At 34.4% G+C, this 11,841-nt stretch overlaps 1 protein-coding gene across 1 annotated transcript; it reads left to right on the top strand.

The window, feature by feature from the left end:
* Window positions 1-830: 830 nt before the first annotated feature.
* On the top strand, window positions 831-8,938 carry LOC138710778 (peroxiredoxin-2-like). The gene is made up of 5 exons (XM_069841885.1): window positions 831-1,272; window positions 5,120-5,237; window positions 5,321-5,560; window positions 5,880-6,045; window positions 7,909-8,938. Exons 1-5 carry the CDS (start codon window positions 1,107-1,109, stop codon window positions 7,960-7,962), a joined length of 744 nt encoding a protein of 247 aa, XP_069697986.1. The 5' UTR covers window positions 831-1,106; the 3' UTR covers window positions 7,963-8,938.
* The last annotated feature ends 2,903 nt before the right edge of the window (window positions 8,939-11,841 follow it).

The following is an 11,841-nucleotide window of genomic DNA, read 5'->3' as shown; positions in this document are numbered from 1 at the left end:
TTGTGGTTTCTGGAGTTGATTGATGACAACAAAAAGGTTAATAATTTTCATTTCAATCTCAATTAAAAGTAAGTTTACAACATAATTTATTCATTATGGATGGTGGTGGTAGAAATCAATGTGTTCATGTTGATATAAAAATAATTGTAACCAGGAATAATCTTTGCAACGAAAATGTGACAACGCCGCTTGATATTACAAATATTGATGTGTGAAAAAAATATATATTCAGCACAAAGCCTTCCGTCTGTATATTATTTGGATGCTCGGACTATACGCAAAGGGGTACCGTATGTTTATTAATTTTATTATAACATTGCTAAGGCTGCGATAGTATCTGAGCCAACGAAGTCGGTGATTTGCTTTAATACAGGTTCACCTCTGCAGGTTCGCTAGAGTCTAGGAAACAGCCAAGAGCATACAGTGTCATTCATATCACTCCACCACAGTCCTCCACTATGTGTGACCTGTGCTCTATATACCCCGCGCAAGGTCAAAATCAGAGCATGACAACTTTTCTGACATCTATGAGGTAAAATAGTAAATTACATTATACATTCACCTGCTGGTATTATTTTGAACTATTTAAAAATATACCGGTATTTATTTTAGAAGGTTCCGAAAATATGCAAATATCTATTACCGGTACCACTACGTGACATTTCTCATCAATCCTCTGAAGCATTTTAGCATTAGGTCAGTGATCATTATACGCACTCGTGCACTCATTAATTACTTCAGTTCCTCTGTATATTCATCATTGATGAATAAAAACGTCAGTCTCACCTTAATCATATAAATTAATATGATTACGAAAACCAAGGGTCCGTAACAGACCTGGAACATATGTAAACAAGTATGTGAAGTAGATCCATAATAAAAATGAAAAAGTATACGTAGAGCCTATTTGTCTTACATTTTCAATTTCAACTATAGATAAATTTAACAAACGTGTATAGTTGTTTACAGTGGCGGCTTCAATTTTTTGGCGTGACATCTGGTGGTTAAACTGTAAACTACGTCCTAGAACCATTTTGAGACTCGTAGTGAAAAATTACCCATCTTCGAGGCAAATTCGAGCTTATCACCCTTATCAACATCACAACATGTCTCCGTTGAAGTGTGCAATAACAGTTATCTGGGCTCTCTATATAGTTGAAATTAATGGTTATTTTCAAGAAGAGTCATGTCACTCCTTTGCAGGAGGCTCTGTTTATCCACAAGGGGCCCCAAGAAATGTAGATCATAAATTAACCTGGACAAAAGCAGTCAGTAAGTAATCTTTTTCGCAACAGGTTAGTTATGTAGTTCTGCCACTAAGGCAAAATAACCATACGATTCCTTACACGGCTATCAAAGTGCCGGTTGTACAATTTTAGACTCGCCGGTAAATAATAGACAAAACAAGCTATAAATTGCCTTAACAACTCTAAAAGCATTAATGACTAGCTCTGTTAGCAATTATGACTTTTTAAAGTAATTATAGGTAGCCTAGCTACAAAATGCAGAGTAAATAAATACCATTTTAAATTGCGAGACATGCCAGGTGGCAGTTATTTGCATAGACAAGTTAGTACACATTGTTAACATTTATTTTTGTATGTCTTTGAGTGACTAGGTGATTATGATATGAAATTTAAGCGGCAAATTTTCATTGTTTCATTAATGAAAATATTGATACTACTCTTTTAAAAGCAGAGAATATTTGAATATAGCCCTAGTCAATTAGTTTGAACTAAGTTCGAAGTTGATATTTGAATATTACATACAGTTAGGAAATTCGGTTAACGTTGAAAATAACTGTCTTTATTTGGGATGTAATGTTTGAACTGAAGCTCTGCTAAATTTGTGCAATTTTTTTTAGACAAACGACAAGGATGATCAGAAGTGAGTTCAAACTTGTATTGGATAAAAAAAATTAATGACCAATTTAAAAAATGCGAATTACTTTCTATTTTTCATACTCTAAATATCGTAGTACATTTAAAATAGGCTATATAAAATTCTTGAGTAAGGCATAAAAAACTTCCCATGTTCTTTGTAAAGAACTGTGGCAAAATGTAGGTAGTCTTAAGTATAAAATTAGGTTTTACTTCTGTTTCACAGTTATTGGGAGGTAAGGGAGAGAACTGTTATCTTTATACGAACTCTTGGAAGAAGTGGAAAATTACACAGGGTAAAGATGATGTTCCCTTGAATTAGGCTATTTTGTGAAGAGTAAGAGGCAAATTTTATCAGTACATGGAAATAGTCTACTAGGACTGAAGAACAGTTTCTCTGATACAAAAATGACATTTCGATTGTAACCATGAAAAGATATCATAGTGTTCTGCGCAAGGGCAGGTCTTTCACTGCAGATTCAGAATTCTTCAATCTTTCCTATTTTCTGCCTTCCTCTTAGTCTCCGCATATGATTCATATATCTTAATGTCGTCTATCATCTGATATTTTCTTCTGCCCCAAACTCTTCTCCCGTTCACCATTCCTTTCAGTAGGCAGTTTCTTCTCAGCCAGTGACCTAGCCCATTCCGTTTTCTCTTCCTCATCAGTTTCAGCATCATTCTTTCTTCACTCATTCTTTCCAACACAGCTTCGTTTCTTATTTTGTCTGTCCATTTCACATGCTTAATTTTTCTCCATATCCACATTTCAAATGCTTCTAATTGTTTCTCTTCACTTCGTCGGAAAGTCCATGTTTCTGCCTAATACATTGCCACACTCCACACAAAGCACTTCATCAGTCTCTTCCTTAGTTCTTTTTCCAAAGGCATGCATATGATGCTTTTTTTTTTCTATTAAAATCTTCCTTGGCCATTGCTATCCTCTTTTTGACTTCCTGACAGCAGCTCATGTTTCTGACACCCCAAGTGTTTGAAGCTCTCCACTTGCTCTACTGTCTCATTTAGAATTCACAAGTTTACCGTCTTTATTTTTCTTCCTATGACCATGGTCTTCGTCTTGTTTGCATGTACCTTCATTCCATACTGCTCACAACTGTCATTTAGTTCCAGTAGCATAGCTCTTAGTATCATCTCCACTTCTGCTAACAACGCCATATCATCAGCAAATCTTATGCATTTTATTTTTCTTCCTCCTATCACTCCTCATGTTCTGAAAACAGTTTTTCACTAAATCTTAGAAGTAATGTTGAACAGGGTAGTTAATAAACGGGAATTCTTGACGTACTCCTCTTCCTATTTCATTTCCTTCTGAGATTTCTTCTCCTACCTTGACTTTGACTCGATAAACCTAAAAATAAGTTGTATCTTGTAGATGATTTGTTTTCTTCTTTGATAAATGAAGTTACTGATTTGATAGTAGTAGATTGTTCTAATAAATATGTCAGTTTTCACAATTTGGAAGGAAGGTGCTTTTTAGGCATAGGCCTACCTAGCTACTCTTGTTGAATGGATGTGTCTCTAGGTGTGAAAGTAGGCCTAACTTACTAGGAAAATTCGCCTAATTCCAACAATGTTTGGCTTGTAATGCCATGTCTAGGAATCGTTTTAAGTTCGTTATGCACAACATTCATTGAAATGATAGGTGGGGGTAGTCAAATAAAGACTGAATAAGAGGTTCATAGACTTTACTCTTTGTGAAGGAGTTCACAGTATTGTTGAGCCAAGGTGCCCTACTTTAGTCGACATGATGCCAAAAATTTATAAGGCAAGGGATAGCCCAAAAGATGTGGTTACAAGTTATGGTGTGGAGCAATTAAGCCTAGACTGGGATACATAGATCCGTTAGGGTTCTTCTAGACTCTTATCCAAGAAGTACAAAAATCTGGGCCAGGGAAAAATTGTTGAATTACAATTTGTGAATTTATACTACAGTAACATCCCTGACTTAACTTACCACATCTTCTTCCGCAGTTTTGTTTAGCTATATTTCTTTGAATTTACTACAAGCAATGGAATCGAAAATGTAAGGTGACACTGAATTATAAAAGAAAATAGGATAGGAAAAGATTGGCCGCTGATGCATTAAGAGGGTCTAAAGAAGAAGAAAAAGATAATCATATATGACTATATATTTTCGAAAGAAAGTAACTCGAATGACACAAATTGCATCCAATGATAATCAAGTTTTTTGCCTATAGTAGAAGTGAAAAGATTCTCCCAAAAAGAAAAGCGAAACATAGATATATTATATTATAAAGAAATACAACGAAAATATGCGAGAAATTAATCGGGTTGATGATAATATTAGTTTGTATGCTTCCTCCTATAAAATTGAGTACCGGGTCCTTCCCGGGGGTAAAAGGCGGTCAGAGGCATGGTGCCGACCACACCACCTCATTCTAGTGCCGAGGTCATGGAAAGCATGGTGCTCTACCTCCATGCCTCCCAAGTGCCTTCATGGCATGTTACGGGGATACCTTTACCTTTACAGGTATCTCTACGAGGAAAAAAGTGATATTTTTCATCAACCAGTCACTGTATTAATATGGCAGTGACATAGCCTAGGTACTATGGGGAGAAATTGTGTCATCTATCTTTCAGGAGGGCAGTTGCTGTTGGCATTTCAGAGACTTCGAAGAAAAACGCAAAAAGGGGTCTAAGTAGGTCACCAGCAAATCTACATGGATATTAGAAACTTGATGAAACTAATTGTCTAGTTTCATATCAAGATAAACGTGGTGTAGTTGGTGTCATGAGAAGTGCGTCTTATGTAAAAAAAAAAAAAAAAAAATGCTAATTACACTTCATTAACAATGTTATTTTATAATTTATCACAGGCTACATTGTAAATTTCTTTTTCATTACAGTCTATAGTTCCTGAAACTATGTAACATGAAGAGTAGTTAAATTCCATGTACTGAACAGTAGTTTAAATTGCCACTGTACTTTTAAAAGGGCATCTACCTTCAAAGAATGTGTTACAAATAGGCTACACTTTTTTTCTAAAGTAAGATCGCCATTATTTGTATATTTTCAATTTTTGATTACCGGTATAGTATTAAAGAAAATATACCTAGTTTCGGCAATATTTGGGTTAAGCTTCGATTTTTGTGCCGAAAATAAGTTACGAAAATTAAATTATTGTGCCGTCATTGCCATGGTTAAGCCTGGTCTGACTTTGTTTTCAGTTAAGTTATTGACATTTTGTATTGTTTCAGTTTCGAAACCAGCTCCTGATTGGGAAGGCAGTGCGGTAATTAATGGAGAGTTCAAACAGTTAAAATTGTCCGATTTCAGGGGAAAGTATCTGGTCTTGCTCTTCTATCCTTTAGATTTGTAAGTATCTTGTATATCAATGAACTCTTCAGTAATTATTTTCTAGTAAATGCAGACTAATTAAAATGTTGACTCTTTTACAGTACATTTGTTTGTCCAACTGAAATTCTGGCATTCAATGATCGCATTGAAGAATTCAAGAAAATCAACACAGAAGTTGTAGCATGTTCTGTAGATTCTCACTTCACTCATCATGCATGGACTAACACGCCAAGGAAAGATGGTGGTCTTGGAAAGCTTACTGTACCTCTGTTATCTGACCTGACACGTAAAATATCTCAAGACTATGGCGTTTTCTTGGAAGACTTGGGGCATGCCTTAAGGTACGTAATTTAATTATTGATTTTAGACAATTCTAAGAACAGTATCAGTTATCTAAACTAATTGGAATAAGTCCTTCATTGTAATACCATTTTTAAAATTAGGAAATGTTGCTCTTCCTTCTGCACCTCACTTAAACTAAACCTAGGCTGTTAAGTTTTATGAAGAGAGAACGACCTTCTAAAATTAAAATATAGTTATTATTTTAAAGTACAGTATATCCTGTATATTTCATCATTTTGTATCAAGTTCTAAGATATCTTAGATTTTATTAGTTGCGTGGTGTGTAAGTATTAAAAAAGAATTACATATTTGTTTTAGGGGTCTCTTCATTATTGACGGAAGAGGAATTTTGCGTCAGATCACAATGAATGATCTACCTGTTGGTCGCAGTGTAGATGAGACATTGCGATTGGTTCAGGCATTTCAGTATACAGATGAGCATGGAGAAGTGTGTCCTGCAGGTTGGAAACCAGGGCAAGAAACAGTAAGTGTTTGTTCACGTACAGTGAAAAAAAAAAAAAACACACGCACACGCGCGCGCGCTATTTTACTTCGTGAAGATGATTAGATAAGATAAATTATCAGAATGTAGGCTATATTATTTTATGTGAGTACCAACTTAAAATCGCTTTTTAAAGTCTTATTTGGATGATACTGTAATATTTGGATGTGTCTTTGAAATCATGTTCTGCAATACAGCAAAATGAATAAAGAATTTGAATTCATATTTTAATAGGTCCAAAATTTAAAAAATCTTCATATTGTGTACTAGATTTTTAATATTCTTTCTAAATTATCAGAGATTTCATAAAAATAGCTTACGAAGCACGTCAATACAGTAACTTTCTCACTCATCCCACAGCTAGCAAACCATATGTTGCACGAAGCGACTGTGTGTACGTGATAGAGTAATGTCCTGGCATGGCGCATGCGCTAGCAGAACTTCCCGAGTGCCCTCAGTAGCTTTGTTGCATTGATTGAAGATGGACACTCCTATTCCAGCTCCTGCTGCGTGTGTGAAGTGCGATCAGTGATAAAGTTTCTGAACGCACAGGGCATAGCGCCGATTGAAATTTTTCGTCAGCTGTGCCAGGTCTATGGACCTAACGTCATGAGCAAGCAGATTGGTGTGTTGCTCTACAAGATCGTCTGTGATGATGATTGGCTTTCCATTGCGTTCATCATGCACATTTTGGCGTCCTGCTGGAAACTGTCAACACCAGCAACGCACCATCTGCTTGCTCATGACGTTAGGCACATAGACCTGGCACAGCTGACGATAAATTTCAATCAGCGCTATGCCCTATGCATTCAAAAACTTTATCACTGATTGCAATTCACACGCGGTAGGAGCTGGAATAGGAGCGTCCACCTTCAACCAGTGCAATGAAGCTACTGAGAGCACTTGGAAAGTTCCGCTAGTGCATGCGCCAAGCCGGGACATTACTCTATCATGTACACATAGTCGCTTCACGCAACATATGGTTTGCTAGCTGTGGGACGAGTGGGAAAGTTACTTTATGGACGCGCGTTGTATATTTAGACTTGTTAAAAATATCTTGGAATGTCGAAACATGCATACCATTATCTTCGAAACTAAAAACTGTAAAATGAACAAAATATTTCTTATTGGATGAAAATTGCTAACACAGTTAAAAGTAAAACCACTTGCAAAAGTATACTGAGTACAATTAACTGGCAAATACATTAAATATTCTTTCCTGCACAGCCCTCTTCAATACAACTTGTCCTTGAATTTGAATTTAGAGTCCTTCACTGTATAAGTTTCTATACTCACGTCCTTCGTACACAGTTCCCCTTCAGTGTACTGTGATTGCTGGCAAATATATTGACTATTTATGTTTACCGATTTTTTATCATTAAACATGATGGGCAGTTATTCTTATTACATATCTGACATCTCATCAAGTTGTCCACTAGGTTTCATGAGATATGAAAGATACATGGGAAAAACTATCATGCCACAATTCTGTTAAGGATGATGTCGTTATCTGATTCAGTACATTACTGCAATCTTTAGTGTTGTCCTTACCAAACTGGTAAAGGAGAATTATCACCACGGATACTGCCATCGTTTCCTTCATTTTCAGCAGGAACAGCAATAAATAATTACTGAATTAGATTATCTCACCCTTAACAGAAATGAGATTATGATCGTTTTTCCCATGGAGCAGAGCAGTTGGGTAGGTTATCTCCATAAACTTTTGATCCACCGAGCCATTCTGAGATCTCACCATCACCAATAGCATAATTTTTCTTACACTTTTGTTACTGTATGACACTTAAGAATTGCTTGTAATTAGATTACCGTATTCTCTTTTTGCAGATTATACCGGATCCTGTGGGAAAGAAGAAATTCTTCCAGAATCAAAAGGATTAGGTCTTGCTCAATAGTTACAGTATTGTAACAAAATACCAAATTGGTGTGAAAAATGCATTTAAAATAAACAATACAGTATTTGGGAAGTACCTGGATTACATATTTTTTCAGACCATGTCATTAATATTTTTTTCTTGTTTACTTTAAAATATTGCTTTGAATTTTGTTCTTCAATAAAATGTATAGGTGTATTACATCTATCAAATTAGATAATTTCTATCTTAACAATTGATCTTAACCTATATGTACGTGATCTTTAATAATTTTCTAAGATTGATTAAAACAGGTAATAAATGGAAATTACAACAACAAAAAGGACTTTGTAACTCTGTCATTGTTTTCCATATAATTTCTACAAGTCGAAACTAAATTATATCAGCACTTCAGTTTCATTTCCATTTGCGTAAATTAACTGAAGTAGACTACTGCCTCAATATTTCAACATTTATTTCTTATGCGAAAGGTTGCACACATGCTTTTAACAGAGAGCAGGGGCTTTTATAGTTACAGTAGAACTCCAATTATCCAAACTAATAGGGAAGCGGGCAGATCCGGATAATTGAAACAGCTGAGGAATAATTAAGAAAAAATTATGTCTGACAAAGTAAAAACCCAATTTTTATTGATAAAAACTAAGCAAACATAGATATGTATGTACTGTACTGTTAAAGTAAATAAAAGTAAAAATTAAGATACAGTATTGTATACAGATTTATTTTAATCCAGTACATAATTCTGTATAGTATCTGTACTGTATTTTACTTGGAACATCTCGAATAGCATAATGTTTGTTTGAAGTCACGATTTATTGTACAGTATTAATTTTTGTATTTTCCCCCAAATCAATCCGGATGATTGGGGTCCAGATAATTGGAGTTCTACTATATTTTACTTTTATTTTACCACATTTTGAACCGTAATTCTTCTTAATTTATTTTTCTTTTTAAAAATATATGAATTTATGTTACAAAAGTAATTTATAATAAATATAAAAAGAATACACTACAATGATTTTTAGAGCATGCATCATGTTCACTTCCTTTTATGTTATCAGCTTCCTCATCGGATCCAAACTGCATGATGGTATCTTCCAGCGCTTCGCATTGAAACAACTGGCAACAAGTAGCATCTTGTCTGCTTGTTTTATAATTCATAGAATTATTTTCTTCTCATTCCACACTATCAATTAGTCTCCTTAATCTTTCTGCTTCCTCGTACAATCCAATATTTTTACTGCACTACACTGCTTACATCTACTAAATACAATAATAACTGATAGGAAGACTGATTTCTACATAGTATTAGCTTGCTAACCCCAATCTTCCGACTGAAAAATACTCCATTAGAAAACAGAGTTTTGTGTTACAATTGTCATTGTTGTGATAAATTGATATCCAGGTATATTAACTCTCTGCTATGTGTAATAAAATCTGTTCACAAAGTCACGGAATGCACCGCAATAATGGGAAAGAAAGTATAACCAAATTTAAAACATATGAAGGGTACACGGAAAAAACGAACAATGTCACAATGCTGTTAAGGGTGATATTATCTAATTCAATGTCTATTACTATAAACTTTAGTGTTATTTTTACCAAAAGTGGTAAAGGAAAATTAAAACCACGGATACGTTCATCATTTCCTTCATTTCAAATAGAAACACCAATAAATTTAGCAGTAATGTACCAAAATAGATCAATATCTCAACCTTAATGGAAATGTGACATTGTTCGTTTTTCCCGTATACCCTTCATATGTTAATTAATAAAATGTCGAAAGTCGCACAGAGTGGGAATGACCAGACTCTTATTCAACAAGGAAAAGAAGGTAGCTTACTGTCCATCTGAAAAGTGCCCCCCCCCCCCAAAAAAAGGGGGGGGGGGCAGATGTTATACAAAATAGAGTAAGGCCAAAGCATTTTTCCGATATTCAGTTGTAAAGATGGCTCAAACATTGACAGTTACAGTTCATTCCAGAGCTACAGAATTTGCTAGTGAGGGTCTTTATGTATCCGAGACTAACATTTTAATGTGTAAGTTTTGTAATATGCAGGTAGACTGGGAGAAATGAGACAGTGTCTAAACATTATTTAAAAAATAAAGAGCATGTGCATCTTAAAAAAAGTGTAGCTCCTAAAAGACAACTCAAAGGTTCGTTCGATCTTCAGGAGAAAGCCAAGAAAAAACCGGAGTTTGTAATGAATACTACGAAAATGTTTTTGAGTGCAAATATTCCTATTGAAATGGTGGATGACCCAGCAGTTAGAATTTTGCTTCTGAAGTACGTTCTGGGCGAGTATTTGTTTTAATATATACAGTATTATAATTATAATATGTGTAACCATAATTATTATTGCACGCCTGTTGTACTACTAATACTAAAATAGTACTACAGTATTTTTATTTTACATGCTTTTTCATAAAGCAAATACTGGTAATCCCGTTAAAATAACTGTTCCATCATACGAAACTACGGTATTCAGCGCATCTATCTACAAAATCATGTTAATTTGATATTTCAAGCTAATTTTCAGTATTTTTTCAAATTATTGTATATTAATAAAAATTATTTAAAATTTGCATAGGATCAGAATAAATGTAAAATAAATTTATGTATAAAAACTTTTCTATTATTATTTTTACCTCTATTACATAATATAGCGTTATTTTTTTCAGGTAAAAATTCCTTTCCAATTTATACAAAATTATTGCGATAATCTTACAACTAACTAATTGGCGATAAAACACGAAATATATTTTTATCACGATTTCTTTTCGAAATTAATACTAAATTCTGTGGTCTCTAACCATAGGTATTGAGTAGTACCTAGTTAATGTAAACATACATCTTGCCAAGTTACTTGTTTATTATTAGAGATGCTGAAAATAATTTATTTCCATAAAAAATATCGTAATATCCTTCGCAACATCATGACATCTCTGATTGAGGTTCTGGTTGATATGTACATCTATGAGCCAGTACATCTCACTTTACGACATTTGTCAAAGGAAGAACAACAACTGTTGTATACACCTGAAGTCTGATTAGTGTAATACGCTAATAGTAAGTGATATGTGCAATGGAGTGGAAAAGGAACTGGTCACCCCACTTATTACCTAGCTTAGTTGCCTCCTGAGTGATGCCTTATTGGTGTCACTTAAGTTCACACCTGTCTTCAGACAGCTGACCAAACATATCTTCTCCGTATCTCGCATTTGAGTAGATTACACATGAGGATAGGACAAACCCACACACATATATATATATATATATATATATACACACACACACACACACCCCACCCATATGTGCCCATTGTACTACCTTCAGAACTGAATTTTTAAAGGATAAATTTCAGAACACGGATTCCTTCCTTTCCCTTTTACTTCAAAATTCTAACCTTGTGCACACAAAATAAATTATTGGCACTGAAAAGTGCCTTTTTGTAAGCATGATGATGCACATTCGACAAATGCAGACAAATCTGCTCTTTTTAGTATTTTTAAGATATAATTGTCAGTGAGGAATCCGTATACTGTAATTTTCCATTTTTAAATAGGCAAGAAATAATCAGTAAATTTTTCCTGGAGCCCTCTCATTTGGAGATAGGGTTCTTTTATGAGCCGCATATGTATGACACAGCCTTTTACTTCCCTTTCAAAGAAAGCCATGCTAAGGATTTATTATATTTGGCTGTTTGAGCCTGCAAGCCTCAGACTGAGTGACAAACATGGCAACTACTGCATCATAAAGACATAAATACAATGAAAAGGTAAAAAAAAAAATTATTATATATTTATATGGAACTGAAATTTAGCGTGATAATTGACGATTAAAAGAGAAAATGAATATAATAATTATGAACACATACTTATTTAT

The sequence above is a fragment of the Periplaneta americana genome, chromosome 12 (genome assembly GCF_040183065.1).
Source record: "Periplaneta americana isolate PAMFEO1 chromosome 12, P.americana_PAMFEO1_priV1, whole genome shotgun sequence".
In the NCBI taxonomy this organism is placed as follows: Eukaryota; Metazoa; Arthropoda; class Insecta; order Blattodea; family Blattidae; genus Periplaneta; species Periplaneta americana.
The sequence above is the reverse complement of the archived record's forward strand: the minus strand, read 5'-3'. Positions and strand labels throughout refer to the sequence as shown.